This window comes from Mauremys mutica, chromosome 13 (assembly GCF_020497125.1).
Source record: "Mauremys mutica isolate MM-2020 ecotype Southern chromosome 13, ASM2049712v1, whole genome shotgun sequence".
Classification (NCBI taxonomy): Eukaryota; Metazoa; Chordata; order Testudines; family Geoemydidae; genus Mauremys; species Mauremys mutica.
The window spans coordinates 33,627,712-33,647,383 of record NC_059084.1 but is presented as its reverse complement, the minus strand read 5'-3'; the positions used below and the strand labels follow the sequence as shown (position 1 = coordinate 33,647,383).

The 19,672-nt window shown below is 44.7% G+C and overlaps 1 protein-coding gene and 1 long non-coding RNA gene across 2 annotated transcripts; both read left to right on the top strand.

Annotated features, from left to right (window-relative positions):
* The first annotated feature begins 48 nt into the window (after positions 1–48).
* On the top strand, positions 49–8,127 carry LOC123348055. Its single transcript, XR_006573155.1, has 3 exons — positions 49–187; positions 7,020–7,075; positions 8,055–8,127. It is a non-coding gene; the product is annotated as an uncharacterized LOC123348055 (long non-coding RNA).
* A 5,355-nt stretch (positions 8,128–13,482) lies between these two features.
* Positions 13,483–14,262, top strand: LOC123348319 (olfactory receptor 11A1-like). The gene has a single exon (XM_044985837.1). The coding sequence runs from the start codon at positions 13,489–13,491 to the stop codon at positions 14,260–14,262; it is 774 nt and encodes a 257-aa protein (XP_044841772.1). The 5' UTR covers positions 13,483–13,488.
* The last annotated feature ends 5,410 nt before the right edge of the window (positions 14,263–19,672 follow it).

Genomic DNA, 19,672 nt, shown 5'->3' with positions numbered 1-19,672 from the left:
GCCCAGCCTGTTTGGCTGGCTGTTGGTTAGTTCTGTGTGTAGCAATAAATGGCTGCTCCCAGGGTTTACAGCTCTCGGTGTCTCCAGTGATTTCTTCCTAAAGCTATTGCCACCAAGGATATAACAACATGGCGAAGAGGATGGGATCTCTGTGCTGCCCCAGCAACAGAAGGAAGTAGAAGTTAAGGTACAAAAACAAACAAACAAACCTTGTTTGCTGCTGGGGGAGGGTGAGAACTGGCTTGTTTGCTCTGACTGTGCAAACTGAAACTAAAATCATGGCTACACTTACAGGGCCACTGGAACCTTTTGAGGAGACTCCAGTGCAATGACATGTGTATACTGAGCGTTTTGAGCTTTTTGTTATTGCAAATGACATTACAGAAGAGAAGAAGGTGCCAATATTCTTAACTGTTGTAGGGGCTAAGACCTACTCCCTGCTACGCAGCTTACTACATCCTGTTAAGCCAGAGACCAAATCTTATAGTGACATTGTGGAAATCCTGGGGCCCCATTTTTCTCCAAAACCACTGGAAATTGATGAAAGATACAGGTTCCACAAAAGAGACCAGAAAGGAGACGAAACAGTTGTACAATTTGTAGCAACTTTGAAAAAGCTTGGAGAACACTGTGAATTTAAGGAGATGTTAAATGAGGCCTTATGTGACAGGTTAGTGTGTGGCCTGCACAGTGAAGCTATATGGAAGCGCCTGTTGACAGAGGCTCACCTTACCTTACAGAAGGCCATTGAAATTGCTGTCTCCATGGAACTGGCTACAAAGGAGGCACAATCCATCGGTGCATCCCCTAGGGTGCATAAGGTGTCACAAGAACCTACCCACAAAACTGGGGGGAGTCAGGAATGTTACCGCTGTGGTAAGCTGGGTCACTCTGCATCAGAATGCTGGTGCAAGGACCTGGTGTGTCGACACTGTGGCAAAAAGGGACACATTGAACAAAATATAAACAAAAGAAAAAGAGGCCTGTGGTCTGGCCGACCAAAAAGGGAAATCTGCATACCCTAGAGCAGACCCAGGATGACCAAGGAGATACCTCCTCACAAGAAGAAGAGCCACTCCACATTTTGTCTTTGGCAGTGGGTTCACATGAATATTGGGTAACCCCGTTGTTGGACAGAAAACCTATACGCATGGAACTGGACACCAGTGCAGCCATTTTGCTGGTCTCAGAGACTGTGTATAAAGAAAAGCTACAGCATCTTCCACTTAAAGCAAGAAAAACAGTACTGAAGACATATATGGGAGAAGCTGTGCCCATGTTGGGCACTACTGATGTTAAGGTGGAGCTCAATGGACAGGCTGCTAAATTGCCACTATTTGTGGTGAGAGGTAATTACCCAGCCTTAATGGGTAGGTTTTGGCTTAGGAAGATCCAGCTGAATTGGGCAGAAGTGCACCGAGTGACTAAAGAAGAAACCAGTCTGACCACTATACTAAGGAAACATGCTGCTGTTTTTGGAGAGGATCTGGGAAGTATGAAGGGAATCACTGTGACATTGAACATTAAACCTGGCAGTCAGCCAAAATATCAGAAAGCCAGAACTGTGCCATATGCCATCAGGCTGAAAGTCAAAGCGGACCTGGAGCTCCTGGTCACAAATGGAGTCCTAATACCAGTTACCCATAGCCCATAGGCAACTTCTATTGTTCCAATAGTGAAGAAAGATGGCTCCCTCCGGATTTGCGGTGATTTTAAAGTCACTGTCAAGAAAGTGTTATGTGCAGAGCAATACCCGCTTCCCCGCATCAATGACCTCTTCGCAGGCCTGGCTGGGGGACAAAAGTTCAGTAAGATTGATTTGAGTCAAGCATATTTACAGATGCACGTTGATGAAAAGTCCCAAGAGCTGTTGACTATTGTGACGCATAAGGGTCTTTATCAATACTGTCGCCCACCTTTCGGAATAACATCTGCTCCCACCCTGTTCCAGAGGGCTATGGACCAGATCTTGTGTGGCTTGCCAGGAGTCCACTGCTATCTGGATGACATCTTGATCACTCGAAGGAATGAGGAGGATCATCTAAAGAATTTAGAGGCTACCCTACAAAGACTGGAAGAGTATGGACTGCGAGTCCGCAAAGACAAGTGTGAATTCTTCCAGCCCTCTGTTGAATATTTGGGACACATCATTGATGCTACAGGTCTTCGTAAGGCCCCTGCCAAAGTTAAGGCTATTGTGGAGGCTCCCCCTCCTCGAAATGTTAGCCAGCTTCGCCCATTTCTAGGACTATTGAACTATTATGGAAAGTTTATCTCACAGTTAGCCACACTGCTAAAACCACTCCATGAACTCCTTGGGCAGAACAAGGCCTGGAAGTGGACTGAAGCCTGTGATGTTGCATTTAACAAAGCTAAGGATGCATTGCTAAATTCTGAAGTTCTCACGCACTTTGATCCATCCTTACCCCTACAGTTGGCCTGTGATGCATCCCCTTATGGAGTGGGAGCAGTCGTGTCACACATTATGCCTTCAGGAAAAGAGAGACCTATTGCTTTTGCTTCACGCACTCTAAGCAAAGCGGAAACGAACTATGCCCAAATCGAACGTGAGGCATTGGGAATCGTTTTCAGAATTCGGAAGTTTCATCAGTACCTTTTCAGATAGAAGTTTACTCTTCTCACTGACCATCAACCCCTGACTTCAATTTTTGGACCCCACACAGGCATTCCCCCATTAGCTGCTAGTCGTATGCAACAGTGAGCATTGTTGCTTTCCGCACACACATATGAAATCAAATATAGGAAATCCACTCTGCACAGCAATGTGGATGGTCTCTCACGGCTGCCGTTGCCAGTCAACCGTCAAGATATTGCCCAGAAGGAAATCTTTTACTTTGAACAAGTAGAGAATACACCTATCACCGCTATTCAAGTAAAGAAGGCAACTCGAGTTGACCCAATATTGTCCCAAGTTATGGACCTGGTGATGCATGGAACATCTCGGCAAACCTCTCTGGTCTCACCTGACCTTGTTACCTACATGTCCAGGAGGACGGAGTTATCAATCCAATCTGGTTGTTTGTTGTGGGGGAGACATGTCATTATCCCACCACCACTGAGATCACAGATGTTAGAACAGCTCCATTCCGCTGTGGAATATGCGCATGAAGGAAATTGCACGAAGCTATTTTTGGTGGCCTGGGTTGGACAGTGCTATTGAAGAGAAGGCAAGAACTTGTATGTCATGTCAGGGTGTGAGGAATGCACCCCAGTGGGCACCCCTACATCCATGGGACTGGCCTGAAAAACTGTGGCAACATATTCACGTTAACTTTGCTGGCCCCCTTGAAGGAAGCATGTTCTTGGTGGTGGTAGATGCCCATTCTAAATGGCCAGAAGTCTCTATAATGCAGTCCACTACTGCAGAGAGTACTATCCAAAAACTCCGAGGACTCTTTAGTCGTTTCGGTCTGCCAGAACTTGTGAATGACAACGGACCGCAGTTTGTCTCTCAGGAGTTTCAAAAGTTTATGAAGGTAAATGGGATACACCACATCATGTCAGCACCATATCATCCATCCACCAATGGATTAGCTGAAAGATTTGTGCAGACACAAATTGAAATTGGCAAGGGGACAATTATCCATTCAAAAGCGTCTGGACACCTTCTTACTATCCTACAGAAACACACCTCATGCTATGACCAAGGCATCCCCGGCCTTCCTAATGATGGGATGACAGCTGTGCACTTGCTTTGATCTGCTGAAACCTTCTGAACCCCGACAAATTGTGCTACGTCAGCAGCAAGATCAAGTGATCAGGCGTGCACCCAGAGCAAAAGACCGAACCTTTAGTCCGGGACAGCCGGTTTTGGCTCGGAATTATACTTCTGGAGCTAAATGGGTCCCTGCCACTGTCATCGCTCAAACGGGACCTGTTTCCTACACTGTCTGGACTGCAGAGGATCTCACCTGGCGGCGACATGTAGATCAGCTGCTGCCAGGTCATACCAGTCCTCAGGACACATCGTCAGTAGAGTTGCCTGACTTCACCACCTCCAGCAAGACACCGAATCAAGAGTCACCTGTTCCTGACTTTTCCCCTCCATTACTGCGGGTGGCAGAGATACCCCTCTGCCCGGCACGAGCTGATACCCCATCCTCACCCCTTCGCCCTACGAACCCTGAGCCCATTGTCAGGGCCACGCCCACGACACTTTCAGGTGCAACCACACCAGAAGTTCACCGTAATCCACCTAGAGACAGAAGGCCTCCTCATCGGCTGGATCTTTAGCTAGGGCAAACCCAAGGTTATGGGGCAAAATAATCCCCGGGGTTTAGCCGGGAATGGAGGCAGTCTACCCTCCTTCTCTAGTTAGTGTTTGTTATATTTTGGGGACATTCTTATTAATGGGGGAGGAATATGTTGTGTATTTGGTTGTCGTGGTGAGAGAATCTTGTGTTGCTATGGCAACTGAGTCAGATTTTTAGGGGATAACCCAGCCTGTTTGGCTGGCTGTTGGTTAGTTCTGTGTGTAGCAATAAATGGCTGCTCCCAGGGTTTACAGCTCTTGGTGTCTCCAGTGATTTCTTCCTAAAGCTATTGCCCCCAAGGATATAACAGGTTGGAAATTTCATCTGATTTATTTCAAGCAGCAAAACCCCAAATTGTGTACACTCTTATTTTCTTTTAAGAGTACCTTCTTTGGGTTTAGTTTAAGTCAATTAGGAACAAATTTGAGCTAAAAAAATGGAAAGGGCTCATAAAAGAGCTACGTGTAGTCTGATTTAGGGTGTACTAATATTAATTTGGATAATATGGGAATTTAGTTTATTAATGTAATTGTATTTTATTTTAACAATACTATTAATAATAATTAATAATAATAATAATTAGCATGGGTTTAGGCTCGCCAGTCTGTTTGATCAGAAGATAACAGTTCTTGTCCTGAATCAGGCTTCACAGAATTAATAAAGGACCCTCGGGGGTATGACAGGAAGCTCACACTGAGACAGATGTAGCCTTAAAGACTTTTTATTAAAATCAATAATAGTAAGTAAAAGGTAGAATACTCAAGAGTTACAAAGTTACAATTGCATTACTGCTATTCATAAGATACATATGAGAATATAGTATTATATATGCAACAAAGCTTTGGTTAAGATACTCACACCCTTCCTTGATAACCTGGTGGTAAGAGACACAGGACCAGCCTTGCAGTTCAGGTTTCTCAATTCCTGAGTGAGGGATGCAGTGCTTAGAAAATGCTAAAAGCTGTTAAAGCTGACTAGGGTTTACTTGGCTATCTTAAACTTAAATCAAAACCTAATAAACAAAGAATAAAACTTAGGGAAACCAAGCTTAGTCTAGTTCCCTAGAAACTTAAAGTTTAAGAAGAACAAGTTTAGCCTACAAATAGTAGCAGTCATCGTAGATAGATAGAGTGGAAGAAGTAAGTGAGAAATGGAGATAGAGAGAAATGAAGATCTAAAGCTAGTAAGAAAATGGAGAAACTGGAGCTCCTCTATTGAGGTGGTTACCTTTTTTATAGGGCAAATACCAGACCTCCTTTCTCTTATGCCCAAATTTCATTCCTCACCCACAGAAATGTTAGGGTACACTTACGCCATAGGCTAGTATGTATGTGCGTATTGATGACAGGTATGTACGCACATCAGTCTCTTGTGGTGTACTTATTAAGTCTGTGGGAAAACCCCCCATGCCATTTGTCATTGTCTATCAGTCTAAATGAAAGGTCATAGACATGGGCGTGGCTACTCATCTATTTAGGTAACAAGATATAGGTCAACTTTGCTTTCTGAATAAAAGGTCTTAATCTAGATATGCTAATTTTGCTTTAGCTTAACATAATATGGCCTGTAGGTCTCTTGCATTATAGCCAAACTTATTTTAATATAAATCTATAAACCTAATACAATACATCAAATAAAAGATATCTATATATATATATATATATACACAAGCAGGTTAGTCCTATACGCTACATACGAGAATATTTCAAGGCCCGGAAAACCTGCCTTCCAGTGAGAGATTTAAGAAGCTCCATCTGTTTAGTTTATCCAAGGGAAGATTAAGAGTAGAAGTGGTCCAGAATTGTTCTGCAAAACGTTTTTCCAGTCATAAAATGCCAACTCGTCAAAATCAAAACTTCACTGAAAGTTATCCCAGTTCTGCTTATGTTTCTCACACAGAAACACGAGCCTAGAGTAGCCAATCATGGATGTTGGTGATGTTGCTTCAAGTTCTTACTATCAGGCTTTTTTTTTTTTACCAATCAGCATACTTAATTATTGGAACCATTTATCTAGCGAAGTGGTGAATTCTCCATTGCTTGGAGTCTTTACATCAAGACTGATTTCTTGTCATTGCCCTGTGCTTTGCAGGAGGTTAGAGATGATTTATTAATGAGCCCTTCTTCCCTTACAATTTATGAATGAGCTACTCATGCCCTGCAATAAGTGTGTCCACGCTGGAGTTTGCACCAGTCAGACTAAACCAGTTTAATGAAACTAAACCAGTTTAATGAAAATGCTGCACGTTTGTGTGTAGAGAAGGCCTCAGTTTAAAAACAACTGAAGTTAAACCCAGAGCTATTTCTATGTGTGGACAAGGCTTGGAAAACAGAGAGAACATATAAGTACTTAAAAAACATTTGACATCAATACAACTTTCCAGTTCCCATGAGATGTAAAGCTGATTTAATGAGCCCATCTGAGATCCAGAGCTCTGAGCAATTCAAGGACTCTGTCCCCAAATGCCTTGATTTCATGTATAAAGAGCATACTCTCCAAACTGCACGTGTGGTCATAACGAGATCCAGCATGTTAGACTTCTATCTCTCCCACAGGCAGTAGGTTTGGTAACAGTAACCTCCAATAGCTCTGGAATACGCTTTGGTTCTACTACCTGGAACTAGCTCTGATTTCAATCGGATCTGTTTGTTCAATGAAATTAGAGCTCATTAAAAGATTGGCTACGGGTATTCATTCCTGAATTGTTCTCTTGTTCGTTTATTTTTCTATTCTCGTGTAAATTAGGAGAGGAAACTGATGCAATGATGCCAATACCCTGAACATTGCCCAGGACTGATCGGGTAAGTGCATGTTATTTATATTTTACTGCACCAGGTGAGATGTGCCAGAAGGAAATTATGGCAAAAGAGACTATTCTTCAATTTTTGCCATTTTCCAAAGTGACCCTATAATTTTGGGTTCCTTGTATTTTGAGTGCCCAACTTCACACAGGGGCAAAGCATGGTAAAGCCATTGCTTTCCTTGTAGAATCTGACCTGAGAATTGTCTAAGTGAGGAATCAATGAAAAATCTGAATCTATAGACAATTTACTAAATTATAATAGACTCTAATTCTGACCTTCATTTCACCAGGTTTACATGAATATAACTTCATTCTTGGTTGCTGCAGCACCTTCCTCTCTGACCTCCCAGACATGCACATTAACCCCTAAACTCCTCTTTCTTTCGCATCACATTGGTCATGTAATCCCCCTATGAGTCCTTCCCTTGGCTTTCCAGCCAATATTGTATCGTATTGACGCTTCTTGTCACTGCCTTCAAAGCCCTACATAGCTCTGCCCCTCCCTCATGATCTTCTTTGTCTAGCCTCCCAGCCTCACCCACCCTCTGGCTGGATTCTCACCTGGTCACTTTCCTGCCATGTTCCATGCAGCCACCGATTCCTAGTCCAGCCTCCCCGAGCTCTTTCAACCCTCTTCACATGTGAGTCCCTCTTCAACCCCCAGCTCTGTGTTTGCTGAATCTTGTTGCTATAGCTACATACATGAGTGAAAATTGTATGCGTGTTGCCTCTGGTTATTCCCCTTCACCTCACCTCTGCCTACTTGCCTGTCCTTAAATTGGAAGTTACTCCAAGCAGGAATTGTCCTTCTGAGGTGTTTGGAGAGTGCCCAACACACTGTGCTTATCTGAACCTCTAATTGCCTTTGAAAATTTGGCCTTTCAGTTCTTTGGAACATTTCACCCCCTCTCTAGACACCCGAGAAGAACACAAAATTCAAGTACAATTGTCTCTGGTCCAGCTGTATTTTTTCTCAGATTTAGAATCCACATCATCCCTCCACCAGCATTGGATGCTACACCACGGTCTCACCCAGACCAGATTTTCCACCAAGTGCCTTCTAATTGACAGGTAAGTGTTGATAAAAGCATAATAATGGCCATACTGGCTCAGACAAATGGTCTATCTAGCCCAGTATCTTGTCTTCCGACAGTGGCCAATGCCAGATGCCCCAGAGGGAATGAACAGAACAGGTAATCATCAAGTGATCCGCTGCACATTGAGTGGATGTTATCAGAGAACTATCCACAATTATGCCAAGATCTCTTTCTTGAGTGGTAACAGCTAATTTAGACCCCATCATTTTATATGTATAGTTGGGATTATGTTTTCCAATGTGCATGACTTTGCATTTATCAATATTAAATTTCATCTGCCATTTTGTTGCCCAGTCACCAGGTTTTGTGAGATCCCTTTGTAACTCTTCACAGTCAGTTTTAGACTTAATTTGAGTAGTTTTGCGTTGTCTGAAAATGTTACCCCTTTTTCCAGATCGTTTATGTATATGTTGAGCAGCACTGGTCCCAGTACAGACCTCTTGGGGACATCACTATTTACCTCTGCATCTGAAAACTGACCATTTATTCCTACCCTTTGTTTCCTATCTTTTAAACAGTTACTGATCCATTATCAGAGGGGTAGCCATGTTAGTCTGGTTCTGTAGAAGCAGCAAAGAATCCTGTGGCACCTTATAAACTAACAGACGTTTTGCAGCATGAGCTTTCGTGGGTGAATACCCACTTCTTCGGATGCAAGCATCCGAAGAAGTGGGTATTCACCCACGAAAGCTCATGCTGCAAAACGTCTGTTAGTCTATAAGGTGCCACAGGATTCTTTGCTGCTTCTACAGATACATTAGAAGACCTTCCCTCTTCCCCCCTTGCAGCTTACTTTGTTTAAGAGCCTTTGACCTTGTCAAAGACTTTCTGAAAATCTAAGTACACTATATTCACTGGTGACAGGTTTCAGATTGGTAACTGTGTTAGTCTGTATCAGCAAAAACAGCGAGGAGCCTAAGGTGCCACAAGGACTGCTCATTGTTTATATTCACTGGATCACCCTTGTGCACGGGCCTGTTGGCCCCCTCAAAGAATTCTAGTAGATTGGTGAGGCATGATTTCCCTTTACAAAAACCATGTTGACTCTTCATCTATGTTTCTAAGAATTCTGTTATTTACTATAGTTTCAAACAATTTTCCCGGTACTGACATTAGGCTTACTGGCCAGTCATTGCCAGGATTGGCTCTGGAGCCTTTTTTAAAAATTAATATCACATTAGCTATCCTCCAGTCATCTGGTACAAAATGATTTAAATGATAGGTTACATACCATAGTTAATAGTTCTACAATTTCACATATGTGTTCCTTCAGAACTCTTGGGTGAATACCGTCTGGTCCTGGTCGACTTGTTACTGTTTAGTTTGTTAATTTGTTCCAAGACCTCCTTTAATGACACCTCAATCTGGGACATTTCCTCAGATTTATCACCTAAAAAGAATGGTTCAGGTTTGGGAATCTCCCTCACATCCTCAGCAGTGAAGACTGATGCAAAGAGCTCATTTAGTTTCTCTGCAATGGCCTTATCTTCCTTGAGTGTTCCTTTAGCATCTCGATCACCAGTGGCTCCACTGGTTGTTTAACAGACTTCCTGCATCTGATGTATTTAAAAAAAATTGCTGTTACTTTTTGAGTCTTTGCCTAGCTGTTCTTCAAATTCATTTTTGGCCTTTCTAATTATATTTTTACACTTCATTTGCCAGAGTTTATGCTCCTTTCTATTTTCCTCAATAGACTTTAACTTCCACTTTTTAAAGGATGCCTTTTTGCCACTCACTGCTTCTTTTACTTTGTTGTTTAGCTATGGTGGCACCTTTTTGGTCCTTTTAATATATTTTTTAATTTGGGATATACATTTAAATTGGGTTTATATTATGGTGTCTTTAAAAAGTTTACATGCACTTTTGGCACTGTGCCTTTCAATTTCTGTTTAACTAACTTCCTCATTTTTGTGTAGTCCCCCTTTCTGAAGTTAAATAATCCCATGAGTGCAGGGGACTCTCGAGGTCCCTTCCAGTCCTATGATTCTATGATGGGCTGCAGTGGTGTTTTCCCCCTCCCCAACAGGGATGTTAAATTTAATTATGTTATAGTCACTATTACCAAGCGGTTCAGCTATATTCACTTCTTGGACCAGATCCTGTGATCCCTTTAGGACTAGGACTGTCGATTAATCACAGTTAACTCACACGATTAACTCCAAAAAAGTAATGGCGATTAAAAAATTAATCGTGATGAATCGCAGTTTTAATCGCACTGTTAAACAATCAAATACCAATTTAAATTTATTAAATATTTTGGATATTTTTCTACATTTTCATATATATTGTATTCTGTGTTGTAAATGAAATCAAAGTAAACAAACTTGTTTCCCTTAGTGATTGGCTGAACAAGAATTAGGACTGAGTGGACTTGTAGACTCTGACGTTTTACATTGTTTTGTTTTTGAGTGCAGTTATGTAACAAAAAAAATCTATAGTTATAAGTTCAACTTTCACAATAAAGACATTGCACTACAGTACTTGTATTAGGAGAATTGAAAAATACTCTTTCTTTTGTTTATTACAGTGCAAATATTTGTAATCAAAAATAAATATAAAGTGAGCACTGTACACTTTGTATTCTGTGTTGTATGCATGCATCTGATGAAGTGGGTATTCACCCATGAAAGCTCATGCTCCAATATGTCTGTTAGTCTATAAGGTGCCACAGGAATCTTTGCTGCTTTTACAGATCCAGACTAACATGGCTACCCCTCTGATATGTGTTGTAATTGAAATCAATATATTTGAAAATGTAGAAAATATTCAAAACTATTTAAATAAATGGCATTCTATTATTTTTAACAGTGCAATTAATTGCAATTCATTTTTTTAATTGCTGGACAGCCCTATTTAGGACTAAATCAAGAATTGCCTCTCCCCTTGTATGATCCAGGACTAGCTGCTTCAAGAAGAAGTCATATATGGTGTCAAGAAACTTTGTCTCTGTGTCCTGTCCTGAGGTGACATGTACCCAATCAATATGGGGATAGTTGAAATCCCTCAATATTATTGAGTTTTTTATTTTTATAGCCTCTCTAATCTCCCTGAGTATTCCAGGGTCACCATCACCATCCTGGTCAGGTGGTCAGTAATATATCCCTACTTCTATATTCTTATTATTCAAGCATGGAATTACTATCCATAGAGATTCTCTGGTACAGTTTGGTTCATTTAAGATTTTTCCTTCATTTGATTCTATGCTTTGTTTCACATATAGTGCCACTCCCCCACCAGCACGACCTGTTCTGTCCTTCCAATATATTTTGTACTCTGGTATTATTGTGTCCCACTGATTATCCTCATTCCACTAAGTTTCTGTGATGCCTATTATATCAATATCCTCATTAAATACAAGGCACTCTAGTTCACCCATCTTATTATTTAGGCTTCTAGCATTTGATAGAGGTATGTTTGACTGGAATGTTTCAGGAAGGGGTTTTCAGAGGAAATGAAATGAGTTAGGCATCCAAATCCCATTGGTCTGGGTGTCTGAATCCCTTAGGCTTAATTTCTCCAGCTTCCCCACTAGCATATTTCTTGTTTATTTTATTTTATTTTAAAGAAAATTACAAGAAAGCAAGTGTTACATGCAGAGCACCTGTGGTGATGGAAAGGGGCAGGAAAAGCTAAACTAATTTGTCCTTGTGATTATCATACATTCATCAATTTTTATGGCCAGCTCGGACCATGAGGATTTTCTAGTCCGACGTCCTTTATTGGACAGATTTGGTGTAAAACGACGTGGGTCCAGTTACAGCACAATGGAGCTGGGGTGATTTTCACCAGCTCCGGGTCCTGCCCTGTGTTTGATGCTGATGTTTCTCTGTTATTTATTTATTTATTTTGATGGGTACAAAAATAGAAAGTCTTGGGTGCCCGGACACAAACCTGTGCCATGCAGCCCATCATCCTCAGCCATGGAATTTGAAGTTGCTTTTGGATGTAGCTCTGGATTCTCACCCCTCTTCCCAAAGCTTTAGGGATCAAGGGATCAGATCAAAAATTTTGATAATACTTCCTCTCTTTGTCTCCTCCTGTTCACTTCTTAATTCCAACACCGCAACTGGAAAGCCACTTGGAATCACTCTCTCTGTCACCTCTTTCACTCTTCCAATACTTCTTAATTGTAAAGCTGTGCCCCCCCACGTGGGTAGGTTGTACCCCAGAGGCGCTGAAATTCTAAAAACAGTAACAATTTCAATTCGGTGAGACTTCATCAGCATGGAACAGAGCTTCATCTTTCTTGCTTCATTTGTGGTGTGAAAAGGGGTCATTTAAATAGTTCCTTTGCAGAGCTGAATTAAATTTAGTTACAAGGGGCCAGGTGTTTTTTAATGCTTTTAGGCTCCTAAAGATGCAGATAAGGTGCCTACTGGAATTTTTCAAATGCACTTAGGCACCTAACTCCCATTGATTATAATGGGAGTTAGGCACTTAAACTGCTTCGTGTCATTGCCAATCCCACTAAGCAACTATCTGCATCTTTAGGTGCCTAAATACCTTTGGAACTCTGATCCCCGATTTTTTATTTAATATAAAGAGAATTATTGACAGTTCACATTATGTTCTTGCACAAATATTAAGAGTGGTTGGTGACTAATTAAAAGGTCTGGGGACCCAGCAGAACTGAGTCAGTGTAGATCATAATGCTCAGGGAGTTACAGGTGAGGTTTTTATAGTTTAATGTGAGTTGCCTGCCAAACTCCTACATGCCCACAGCATGTAAATATATAGGTGGGGATATTCAAAGGGCCCTAATAGACTTGGATGCTCAATTAATGTGAACTTGGCATCCAAATACCCTAGGCAGCTTTGGAAAATCTCATCCACTGATCTGTGACAGTTCCATGGGTGATTGTTCCTCTCATTTTGGTCCATTTGGCCCATCTTTCCTTGAATAGCTCCATGACTAATCTAATACGGGTAGTAAGACATTCCATTTCTCTCAGTTTGTCAGTGGTGGTCAACCTTCCTCCAGTTGATGGTGTTTGGTTTTGCGACCACAGTGATGAAAGCCATTCATTGACGTAGGACTGCAATATAAAGGCTGGTCTAGTCCCCAAATTGTTCTGGTTTATTGTCTTTTGTGCTTGACTGGTGCACTGTGCTTTCTCTAGACACTGCGCACATGGCAGATGTTGAGAGGGGAAACCAAAGCGACGTTACAGAATTCATCCTCCGCGGGTTCAGGATCCTCTACCCATTCCAGATCGGTCCCTTTGTGCTGGTTCTGCTAACGTATTTCACCACTGTGGCTGGGAACACCCTGATCATTGTCACCATTCTGGTTGACCGAGGCCTTCACACCCCCATGTATTTCTTCCTGGGGAACTTGTCCTTCTTGGATATCTGGTACACGTCCAACATCGTCCCCAAAATGCTGCAAGGTTTCCTGGCTGAGAAGGGTGTGGTGATCTCCTTCAGTGGCTGTGTCACGCAGCTTTATATCTTTGGCTCCCAGGCAGCCACCGAGATCCTCCTGCTAACGGTGATGGCCTACGATCGCTACTTGGCAATATGCAACCCGCTGCGTTACACGGCCCTCATGAATGCGAGGGCGTGCGTCGAGCTGGCTTCCTGCTCTTGGCTGGGTGGCTTCCTCTTCAACCCAGTGATAATGGCCTGGATTTACAGGCTACGTTTCTGTGGCCCTAATGAAATCGACCATTTCTTCTGTGACTTCATGCCCCTGGTCAAGCTGTCATGCAGTGACACCCACCTGATCACCTTAGCAGCATTCTTACTCTCCTCTACAGCCACCCTGATCCCCTTCCTGCTAACCCTGACATCCTACGCATTCATCATCACGGCAATAGTAAAAAACCCTTCCAGCACTGGGAGGCGGAAGGCCTTCTCCACCTGCACCTCCCACCTTATCGTGGTCAGTACTTTCTATGGGGCTCTGGCCATGGTCTACATGGTGCCAACGGCCAGCGCAGCCATCAACTTAAACAAAATATTCTCCCTTCTCTACAGCCTGGTCACCCCATTGCTCAACCCCCTGGTCTACTCCTTGAGAAACAAGGACGTTAATGATGCCCTGAGGACAATGGCCACTAGACTGCTGGATTTTCGAAGGAGGTAGAGCCAAAAAGGGAGCGTGAGGGATTTAAAAATGAAAACTACAGTAGAACCTCAGAGTTATGAACCCCTCGGGAATGAAGGTTGTTTGTAACTCTGACATGTTCGTATCTCTGAACACAACATTATGGTGGTTCTTTCAAAAGTTTACAACTGAACATTGACTTAATACAGCTTGGAAACTTTACTGTGCAGAATTAAAATGCTGCTTTCCCTTTAATTTTTTTAGTAGTTGATGTTTAACACAGCACTGTACTGTATTTGCTTTTCTTTCCCCTCTGCTGCTGCCTGATGGGGTACTTTCAGTTCTAAACGAGGTGTGTGGTTGACCAGTCAGTTCATAAGTCTGAAGTTCTATTGTCCTGGGCCGCATTCCCACCTGGTGTAAACTGACATAACCCTATTTGAATCAGTGGAACTGTGCAAGTTAGTACTAGCTGCAGAGCTGGTCCATGCCCCTCCCATCCCACCCCCCAGATTTAACAGATAAGACAATCCCATGTTGTACTCTAGCTGCATCCTTAGCATAGAATCCTTGTCAAGGAGTTACTGGTCTACATCCTCCCAGTGCCTATCACTCCACATGCTGCATTTGCCCTCCGTGGACAACAGTAACCTAGGGTTTGCTGTCCATCAGAACAAGGGATGATTATGGGGCAGATTTGTAAAGGTGTTTAGGTGCCTGAGGATTCAGGTAAGACACCTAGTGGGTTTTTTCAGAATAGCATCTGTTGATTTCAATGGGAGTTAGACACCTAGGTGTTAGAGGGCTTTCCCTCAACCCTCCCACTTCCCTGGTTCTTGTCACGCAGACAGCAAGCAGCAAAAGACCAGAAGTCCGAAGCCAGGACAAAGCGATGTTTATGGGGGTTAGTTTCCAAGCAAGCATATTCCAAAGCCCTTCGCACCAGTCGGGCTTATCTCTATACAGTAACTCCTCACTTTAAGTCATCTCGGTTAACGTTGTTTTGTTGTTATGTTGCTGATCAATTAGGGAATATGCTCATTTAAAGTTGTGCAGTGCTCCACTCTTACATTGTTTGGCTGCCTGCTTGCTTCACAGCTGGCAGCCTCCCTACGCTCCCCCTCCCCACACCGCCTCCCGCCCGCTGGCAGACCCCGCAGATCAGCGCCTTCCCCCTCCTCCGCTGCCTCCTGCCCACAGCAATCAGCTGGTTTATGGCGTTTTGGGGGCAGGAGAGAGGGGGGAGTTGCGAGGACTCGGCGTGCAGGCTCCCCCGCCCTCCCCTCCCTTCTAAACACTGCTAGCCAGCTGATTGCCCCGGGCAGGAGGCGGGGGGGAAGGAGAGGGAGCCTGCAAGCCAAGTCCTCACTCCTCCCCCCTCCCTCCTGCCCCTAAAATGCCGCAAGCCAGCTGATTGCCCCGGGTAGGTGGGAGGGGGGAGGAGCGAGGACTCGGCGCACCTCCCCCGTCCCTCCCCTGCCTTCTGCCCACAGCAATCAGCTGGCTTGCGGCGTTTGGGGGGCAGGAGGGAGGAGGAAGGAGCGAGGACTTGGCGTGCAGGCTCCCCCTCCCTCCTGCCCAGGGCAATCAGCTGGCTTACGGCGTTTAGAAGGGAGGGGAGGGAGGGGGAGGAACGAGGATGCAGCATGGGAAGTAAAGGAGGAGGAGATGGGGGGGAGAAGAGGCAAGTCAAGGATGGGGGCTTGGGGGAAGGGGGGGAGTGGGTGAGCTAAGGGATGAGCCCCCCGCCCCGGTGCTTGCAAAGTAGGGGAAGCTGCCACTGCTGCGCAACGTGCTTCTCCGAGCCTACAGCACCTTCAGCCTCTTTGCCTGTGTCATCTCCAGTGCCAGTGGGCTGTGCCTGTGTGGGGAAAGGTGGGGCACCTCCCAACTATAGTACAGTACCTGTATTAAACTGCTTGTTTAAAATGTATATAAAGCCTTTTATCTGGCAAAAAAAATATTTCCCTGGAACCTAATCCCACTTATTTACATTAATTCTTATGGGGAAATTGGATTCGCTTAACATCATTTCACTTAAAGTTGCATTTTTCAGGAACATAACTACAACGTTAAGTGAGCAGTTATTGTACGCCGATAGAGTCTGTTCCCCAGTGTTCCCTTCCCGGCTCCGGTGCCGCAGAGTGTTCACCCCGCGACCCCCTTCCCAGCTCTGACGCCGCAGAGTGTTCACCCCGCAACCCCTTTCCCGGCTCCGACGCTGCAGAGCGTTCACCCCGCGTCCCGCTTCCCGGCTTCCGCGCCGCAGAGCGTTCACCCCGCGTCCCGCTTCCCAGCTCCGGCACCGCAGAGCATTCACCTCGCGTACCCTTCCCAGCTCTGACGCCGCAGAGTGTTCACCCCGCACCCCCCTTCCTGGCTCCGGCGCCGCAGAGCATTCACCCCGCGTCCCCCTTCCCAGCTCCAACACCGCAGAGCATTCACCCCGCGTCCCCCTTCCCAGCTCCAACACCGCAGAGCATTCACCCCGTGTCCCCCTTCCCGGCTCCGGCACCGCAGAGCGTTCACCCCACATCTCCCTTCCCGGCTCCGGCGCCGCAGAGCATTCACCCCGCGATCCCCTTCCCAGCTCTGACACCACAGAGTCTTGCCTGTGTCCCTAGTCCCTGATCCTTATTCCCTGTTCACGTCCCCCCATCCCAACCGCAAACATGATTCTAATTTCCCTTCCATTTCCTGTTTGACCCCAGTTTATATAGTGATATTCTCAGCTATATATTAGCCAATTATTTTACTGAAATTTAACTAACCAATCCTAACACATTGTAACATAATTCTCTAACCAATTATATCCCACTACCCTAATTGACTTACACCTAGCAAAATTAATTATACAGCAGACAGAAACAAATAGAGAACCAGACAGATTAACAACAGGAAAGTGGGGGCCATAAAGATAAAACAATACAGCAATGAGGGTTTCACAGCCACAACCACTGATAAGCGATTTCTTGCCAGACAGGATGCTATCTTAAGATCTGTTTCTTTATCTGGTGGTGATGGGCACTATCAGGACAGGATCATCTTCCCAACAGCCCAATACCCCCTTATTTCAATGTGACCGGTTCGGGATGTGAAGATGTGACCACACGTTTCCCAGCTTATGGCTGCCCCTTCTGCTTAGCCAAAGGCCTTAGCCTAAGAACAAGGCCTCAGACTGTCCTAGTGAGACAAGGCCCATACACAGGTGGACTGTTTTTTTGATTCTTTGTTTTATACCCCTGTAACCAGCTAAGTGATAAAAATACACCTAAGTTCCTAAAGTACAGGCCTTTACAGGCAGGCCTGACTATCTGTATTCTAACATGCCACCCCTTTCTTTTTCTTTCGGGATCCTCCTGCCCAGGTACCCCTGGAAAAGCATAGGACATATGGCGACACATTTCCTGATAGGGCCAGACATCAAGGTGGAATGTGTCGATGCTCCATCTATCCCACTGCCCCTTGTGCAGTAGAATGCCCTGCACCTTCTCTCGTACGGGCAGACCACACCTATTCCAATTAGTGTTCCAGACTTCCCATTATAGTGGGCCCGAGAAGGTTGGGTCCCAGTTGTCTAGTACATTGGGAGGAGGGCCTATTACATTACTTATATGTGAAAATTAGTAGCTGTACCTTGTGGGTCTGTGCCCCCCTTAGCCACCTCAGAATACATTGCAAAATTAGCATACTTAACAAGAGGCCAATAGTCACAATAATCCCCAGTAATATTGTCAGCCCTGCCCATCGTAATATAGTCCAGCATCTGAGCCACCACCAGAAACACTGCTTCGCCTCTTCTGACAGGGTTAAAACCCTGTTAACGCCATCCTGAAGAGTATATTTGAAATGGCAGTTGCAGAGAGCTGTGCCTGCAGGTTTCGCAGGCTTTTGTCCATATCATGAGTCCACTGACTATTCACAGAAAAATGAGGTATTGTCCAAACCAGCTCGACCACTTGGTATGGAATTGGGTAGTATGCACTGGTTCAGTTGTTCACAGCAATGAGTTCCACAGATCCATTTGTGCACCGAAGTCCCAATGGCAGCGTATAAATCTGCATAATTGTGCCAGAGGCTGCTGCACTTGTGTCCCCAAGTGTTGTGTACATTCCCAAACACCCCATGCTCCTAATGGCCTCCATTTGCAACAGGCCATTAATTCTGCCCCTCCATGGCCATTGAGGAGGGACACATTCAAATATTGTCTCTGGACGAACAATTACTTAACTGAATTATTGTCCATTTTACACCATTCCATCCTCCCCATCTATCTCCCCGTAGTTCCCAGCGAGCTCCTCCCTTTCTCATTATTCCCATAGGGCTCATGGGGACCATGTTAGTAGCCATCCCATTCCAAGGTACCACAGTAACTATTACACAGGTGCTAGCCCCAGAGCTGAGCATTTTGTATCCCCATACACACCTCCCCCTCCCAAGTTAGCCTTTTGAAGCCATCCTCCACCCATGTCACGAGGTTTCCTGTCCATTGAGTTAGCCGCAGGCTCATCTTTGCCACCCTTTTCCATCCCCTTGCGATTGCAGACAGCTTTTGTGCCCGTAGCTCATTGATTTGCTGCTGCAATTTCACATTTTGGCTCATCAGTTACTTAGTTACCCAACAGTCCCTCAGACTTCATACACCCAACCCTGTGTTTCCTGCTGCCCACAAATCCCTTTTCCAGTGACAATTCCATGAATGTCCCCTCACCCCCCAACCCCCAATTAAATTGTTGCTTCAACCCTTCTATGTATGAATTGCAGTTGGGGTGTACCCAGTCCACCCACCATTCTCTGGGGTGCACCACCCATGTTATGGACTGGAAAGACACGTTGAAAAGCGCTGGTTGCACCCGTTCCCACAGTGGCTCCCATGCATTCACTCATCAGGAAGTATTTCCGGCTCCAGGCTGCAGCCAGCTTAGATCAGGATTCTTCCAGCTTGGCATCCATATTGCCTGCAGGGGTTACATTCTGCAAAGCGGTTAAATTGTCATACCCAGCATCACAGGGGAGCCTGTAATGCCCAGTGTGATGTGTACATAACAACTGCACGTCCAGGGAGTTTCCTCTGTGGAGGTACCATTATGATTACACATGGTAACATCACACCCTAACTGTGGAATCCCATAATCCAAACACCCCAGGAGACCAGAGGGTTATATGGTTTCTGGGCCCTCTGTGACAAACCTCATGTACAAATGACTGTGTTTTCCACTGTCATTTCTGTCCATTAGGACAAGGGATGATCATGGGCCAGATTTGTAAAGGTGTTTAGGTGCCTGAGGATTCAGGTAAGACACCTAGTGGGGGTTTTCAGAATAGCATCTGTTGATTTCAATGGGAGTTCGACACCTAGGCACATTTGGAAATCCCATAGTGTGTCCACACAGGGAGAGTTAGAGCCATAGAAATGCCGGGCTGGAAGGGATTTCAACAGTCCTACCCC

Bases quoted from the DNA above. Each gene is read 5' to 3' on its own strand.
- LOC123348319 (XM_044985837.1), top strand. From the start codon at position 13,489: ATGTATTTCTTCCTGGGGAACTTGTCCTTCTTGGATATCTGGTACACG.